General features: G+C 30.2%; 1 protein-coding gene across 2 annotated transcripts in view; it reads right to left on the bottom strand.

Annotated features, from left to right (window-relative positions):
* The window catches only part of LOC106470164 (cGMP-dependent 3',5'-cyclic phosphodiesterase-like), a 53,753-nt gene extending 47,929 nt beyond the window's left edge, over positions 1–5,824 (bottom strand). For both annotated transcript variants that reach the window (XM_022398744.1, XM_022398743.1), the window contains exons 1-5: positions 5,744–5,824; positions 4,892–4,955; positions 4,588–4,640; positions 3,291–3,365; positions 2,340–2,381 (exon numbers count right to left, since the gene is read on the bottom strand). In XM_022398744.1, the coding sequence (XP_022254452.1) occupies positions 2,340–2,381; positions 3,291–3,365; positions 4,588–4,640; positions 4,892–4,928 (207 nt within the window). In that variant the 5' untranslated portion in view covers positions 4,929–4,955; positions 5,744–5,824. The remainder of the gene's footprint in view (positions 1–2,339; positions 2,382–3,290; positions 3,366–4,587; positions 4,641–4,891; positions 4,956–5,743) is intronic.
* Positions 5,825–6,808: the final 984 nt, after the last annotated feature.

Below are 6,808 nucleotides of genomic sequence, written 5' to 3'. Positions count from 1 at the left end.
AGAGGGTTGTTACAAATGGAGTTCAGTCAAACTGGATTAAGGTCACAAGTGGGGTATCTCAGGGTTTAGTATTAATGCCTTTGCTCTCTTTGATTTACATCAATGACACAGATGAAGGAATGGTCAATAAATTACTTAAATTTGTTGATGATATTAAGGTCTTAGGTGTTTCTAGCTGTGAGGAGGATGCTGCTGCCTTACCAAAGGATTTAGATCATTTAGTGAGTTGGGTAAATAAATGGCAGATGGGTTTTAATTATAATAAATTCAAGATAATGTATGTGGGTTATCATAATTTGAATTATAAGTATAATTTGGATGGGAATGATCTTAATAGTGTCATGAAAAAAAATGGATCTTGATGTAATAGTTGATCAATCTCTTAAGCCATCCAAACAGTGTGCTGTTACTAGTGGTGTGGCAAATAGGATTTTAGGTTGTATCTACAGAAACATTGAATACAAGTCTAAAGAGATTATAATTTCCTTGTATAGGTCACTTTTGGAGTATTGTGTTCAGTCTTGGGCTTCTTACCTTAGAAAAGACATGGAATTGTTGGAAAGGCTTCAGAGTAGGGCTATTAGAATGGTGCTTAGGATGGAGGAGTTGTCATATGAGGAGAGGTTAAGATCTCTGAAATTGTTTTCTCTTGAAAAAAAGAACAGTTAAAGGGGATCTGATTGAGATGTTTAAACGTTTTTATGGGAATTGATAGTGTTAATGCATCATCTTTTTTCATACTTAATGGAAATAATTGCTAAGATCAGGGGACAAAAATATGACAGGAGTCATCTTCAGCTAAGACAGTTTCATTTTTCTAACAGGGTGGTTGGCCTTTGGAATGGGTTGACTTCAGATGTTATGGAGGCAGTAAAGTTAAGTGAGTTTAAGAAAAAGCTTTATAACTATATGAATGATAAGGGCTGGTTTTAAGGTTTTTTTATTTGATTGTTTTAGTTTAGAGGATTGAACAGCCTAGATGAACCATAGGTCCCTTGTTGTTCCTAAACATTTTGTTATATTTAGGTTAAAAATTAAACTTAAATAAAACAACTGGTCAACAACCTTGTTTATGTTCATAAGTGTGGTGGTGCTGAGTAAATGGTTTAAGAAATATGATTCATTAGAAAAGTGACATGAAACCATCTAAGTAAAGCTATTAAATTTTACAATGAATGGTCAACAAAATATTCCAAGAGCAACAATTAAACAAGATTCTGTTTCTGTTAAAAGTCACAGCTTACTAACAAATTACTAGATAACTAGTTCAGTTACTCTATTAAAATACAATTTATAAAGCAATGTGTTAGTATTTAAATAAAGGAATTTCAATATAAGAAGCAATTAAGCACAAAGTGAGAAAACTTGTATACAACTGGGACATCTACTTCATGTTAACTTGGGTTCTTTGAAACAGTTCTTTATTCATATCTGCATGAAAGGAACATAAAAATAAAACCTTCCAAATATGCAGAATGTTCAGAAACTGATTATAGGGAGTAAAAGCAATATGGTGGGCTGGTGGTTAAAAAATTACCTGTGCAGTTAAGTGTTTCAGGCTTATCAGCCTACAACTTACTGTTAGTTGTACATAGTAACATTTAAAATTTAAAGAACACACCAACTGATCTTCAAACATGTCTTATGATTAAAGAAAGAAAAGGAAAAATAAACTGTGCCTTAGGGGAAAAGAAAATATATATATACATTGAAGAAGCAGATTTTTGTGGTTAGTTGCAAAAAAAAAGCAGCATACCTGGGTTAATTTATTACACAGTTCTTGAAGTATACACTGCTTAAGTTGCAAAAAAAGAAAGCAGCATGCCTGGTTTAATTGATTACACAGTTCTTGAAGTATACACTGTTTAAGTTGCAAAAAAAAGCAGCATACCTGGTTTAATTTATTACACAGTTCTTGAAGTATACACTGTTTAAGTTGCAAAAAAAAGAAAGGAGCATGCCTGGTTTAATTCATTACACAGTTCTTGAAGTATACACTGTTTAAGTTGCAAAAAAAAAAAGGAGCATGCCTGGTTTAATTTATTACACAGTTCTTGAAGTATACACTGTTTAAATAATGATTTGGCACAAAACAAATTCATATGTCAGTATAGCATTATATATTTTTTTACTCTTAAGCAATATAATTTATGAAAAAAAAGTGTATTCTTCCTATTTGTAGTCGATGTGGTGAAAAGCAACAACTTTTTAACATCCTATTCTTTACTTGAATATGGCTTACTAAGGTACATGAACATTAAAAAAAGATCATGTGATTGAAAGAAACATAACAAACAAACTACATAATATAAAAATGTTAATTTTGCAACCATCCTTACAGGAAACTTAACTTCTTCATCCAGGACTTTGTCTCCAACCACCTGAAGAGATGTGAAGATTTGTTACTTGCATTATATCAGAATATCAATGTGCATTAGTTTAGAAATATATGGTATCTTAGCTTGTATATTTATAATTATCTCACAATCAGTTCTACAGTTTAAAAACAACACTAACAACTTAGATATACTAAAATAAAAAATAACTTTAGATCAAACCACTGTTTAAGATTAACTCAAAGTAAACAGAAATATTTAGATAACAGTTTGTGGCTTTTACACTTGTGTGCATTTGTAATGTTTACAAAAAAAATCTTCCATATTCTTCAGAAAGGCTTTTTTTTTTTCCTCATTTAAATGAAAAAGTGCTTCAAACAAACAAGAATAGTTGATTTCTAGATTAGCCAGTAATTTTTCAGAATCAGTAATTCAGAGCTTTAAAACTTGTATGGATGATTAGAAAAAAAAAGGAACACTGATAAAGGATAAATATTATATACAGTAAAGAACTTTCTTCAAAGTCTACAATGTACCACTAAAATGTTCTTTACTATTACAAACTATTTAACTTGTTAATTTTACATAAACTAAGAAATGGCTAAGTATTACTTCAAATTAAAAATTTCTTTTGGTTTTAAAATTTCCTATTTTCTCCTAGACTTTTAGCATTTCTTGCATATCTAAAAATGTTCTAATTTCAACTCTGACAGTATAATTTGGGAAACAACTTGTTTAATTTCTATAAAACCTATATTACTGTAAACGAATTCTAGTTTAACTTATGACATATGAAGCCACAACTAATTCTACCAAATATTTGATCTTGCCATAAAATTCTTTATACACAATAAAGAAAATTCTTTAAAGTTTATTAAGTATCACTAGAATGTTCTTCACTATTACAAATTGTTTAACTTCTTAATTTAACACTTTATTATGTTTAAAACACACCTTGCAACAAAGTTCGTCCTGATCATCAGATACAAACATAAGGAAACTCTGCTGAGCATTAGTCTGAGCTTCAAGCTAAAAAGTTACAAAAAACAAAACAGGTTTATGTGTTACAAAATTTCCCTTAAGTGATAAATTAATATTTAACGAGTCATTAATTCCTTTTACTCTCTTCCAACTAAATACAAGTTAAGTGAATATGTTAGCTAAGTTTTATTGGCACACACAAACACACACAAATAGGTTGTCCCATCCACTAAACTATATATGTGTGTGCGTGTGTGTATATATTATACACTCAAAGCCTGCTCTTATTATCCAAATATTAATCAAGACTTCCCTTAAATTTACTGCTTCCACTACATCTTAATGCAACCCATTTCAAAAGTCAACCACCCTGTTAGAAAAATGAAACTGTCTTAGCTGAAGATGACTCCTGTCATATTTTTGTCCCCTGATCTTAGCAATTTTCTCCATTACGTATGAAAAAAATGATGTATTAACACTATCAATTCCCTTAAAAAATTTTAAACAATCAGATCTCCTTTAACTATTCTTTTTTCAAGAGAAAACAATTTCAGAGATCTTAACCTTTCCTCATATGACAACCCCTCCATCCCAGGCACCATTCTAATAGCCCTACTCTGAAGCCTTTCCAACAATTCCATGTCTTTTCTATGGCAAGGAGCCCAAGACTGAACACAATACTCCAAATGTGGCCTAACAAGTGACCTATACAATGAAATTATAACCTTTTTAGACTTGCATTCAATATTTCTGTAAGTACAATATATAATCCTATTTGCCCTACCACTAGCAACAGCATGCACATTGCTTGGATGATTTAGGAAATTGATGAACACAAAGATCCTTTTCTTCCATAACATCATTGAGATTATTCCAATTAAATTTATACTTATAACTCAAAGTTTAACATTTCATATACATTATCTTGGCTTTATGATAAAAGACATCTGCCATTTATTTTCCAAACTCAATATTATCAGCAAATTTAATTAATTTATTGATGATTTCTTAATATATTCATTAATGTAAATCAAAAACAAACAAATGTCCTAACAGTATATTAGAAGTAGGGCTAAAAGAACCAGTTTTTAGTTTTTTCCTGTTAATATTCTTGATGAAGAAATTTATCACTAATTCTAAAATTTTAATGCACAGTTTCAAATAGTTCTAAGAACTAACATATGATAATAATAGATAAAAACAAAAACAACTTGCTGTTTGAAAACTGAAGTTGAATTGTTGTAATCAAGTTATTACACTGATTACTTACAAATTTAGTTATCTTCACTTGGATGGAACTAGTGTCTTGATCATGCAAATTCTCTGCAAAATTATATAAGGAGTTAAACTAAATTGTTTATAATACACTTAAAAGAACTAAACTTAATATTAATAATTAATTATACAAATTTAATAAAATCATTTAAATACATATTTTTCTCATAATAACTTGAAGAATCTTAAATCATTTACAGGTTTGATATAGCTACTGTACTTCCATGTTAATGAAAACTAGAATAATTTCATGGTTAAAAGAATATGGTTTTAGAATATATTTTGCTTGATTCACTTACCACACAATTTAAGTAAAAGACAAGGGTCAGATCTCATCTTGGTTGTTGATTAACTGGTCCCTGACTTTAAAAGAAATTATGATGATATTAACTTTAAATAATAATCACAAAAACATGCAGCTTTCTTTTAGAATATTTAATCAGTTAACATTAATGTTATTAACATTTTTACTTTAAGTTTAATATCCATATTTGTTGTTTAATTTTAATGTATCTTGAGCTAACTTTACACATTAAATTTGTGGGATAATATTAAACTTCAAGTAATACCAAATACAAACTCACTACCTTTTCACTGTGGCAATCAAAATCAGTATTACTTGTTCAACAAGAATGATGATTTAGATGAAGTCTGAATATAAATCAAGCACTAATAATAATATTAGATTATTACTAAATTACTTAAGGCGCTATTTCATAGAAAAAGGTGACCTTGAACAGTACTAGTAGCATCATGCAGATAATACAATTCTCTATTCACAATGCTTTCTATAACTTATAGGAAGCATTGTAACTAAATGCAAGTAGAGGATTGTATGAAGTAACCACAGTTTGCAAGTTAGTTACACAAATAACATCCAGGACGTCAAACCTTTCTGTTTTTTATTCATTTTACATAACAAAACAGTCACAGGTTACACATCAATGAATCATTAACTAATTATTACCTTCTTAACTCTTAAGACAAAAGTTAAGAGTACGACTTTAAGACTGAGTAAGAGCACAAAAGTAAATTTTAATGTAGCTTGTAAGTTGTACTGTTGTAAGATCTTTTATTTTTATTCCAGAATTAAATTTTCTCGCATGTGAGTAAGAGTGTTGACACTGTTAAGAGCTACACAATAGGTTTACCTGTTTTGGGTTCGTTTTCAATATAACGTATTCTTACTACATTACATACGTCAACTACAGAACTCAAAACTAAAGTGCCGTTTATCATGACGAGTGCAACAATTACAAAACTGTGGTTGATACACCGCTTGCTACCACTATTGCCACCTGTACAAAGTATAAGGTATTATTGAATATTCATATTATTTTGATTAATTATATGATATATAATTAATCAGCATATAAAATCAAGCGGAAACTAAGTTATATTTGATGCGATACTTGAGTGCTATTATTAAGAGACTGTAAAGTATAATCTGACAAAAGTCAGAAAATTTTGAAATGTATTTATTTGAAATAATGAGTTACACAAAGATTCATATTACTGTATTAATGACGAAATATCTGACGCTCAATAATATTTCAACCACATCACGAAGACTGCTCAGAAGTTGTGACTTGTAGTTGATGTTGCAATTCGTTACAGTCTCGTAGCAAGAGGAGGGCAGTCGCCTCCGGGCGCAGGTGTGAAGGGACGCAAAATTTCCTCTGGCCTATAATTAATAATTATGCCCTCCCCTAGGATATAGCGCAACTGCCCTACGTTAAGTAAATACGACACAGTGTTACGTTATTTGTGTGTGTATTACGATTGCAGATTTAACTTTTAAAAGCCGCCCACTGAAATACAGTGAGATCGAACTGACGTACAGAAGTAAATTACACTATTCTATCATTCATCTGTAGATCAAATACAAGTTCTAGAGTACAACGTACAAGTAAGTGTATGTTCAACAAAAAGAAAATACGAGTTTGATGTAACATATTAACTGGTGTGCATGATTGGCAATATATGCAACAGTCAAGGCCTAGATCTAGATCTAGTAAACATTATAGGCCTAATGCAGTGGTTTGTAATTGTATTGGCTGATTGTAAATGATGTCTTACACCAACTAATGTACTAGACTTTAGGTCTAATTGCAGTTATAACTTTATTTCTAGACCCTAGGTCCATCATCATACAAATTGTAGCCTGTATTATAGGCATACTTAGACCTATACTAACTATTAAATTAGGCATTGAA

Source organism: Limulus polyphemus, unplaced genomic scaffold (genome assembly GCF_000517525.1).
Source record: "Limulus polyphemus unplaced genomic scaffold, Limulus_polyphemus-2.1.2 Scaffold3853, whole genome shotgun sequence".
Lineage (NCBI taxonomy): Eukaryota > Metazoa > Arthropoda > Merostomata > Xiphosura > Limulidae > Limulus > Limulus polyphemus.
This window is presented reverse-complemented; position numbering and strand designations above follow the sequence as displayed.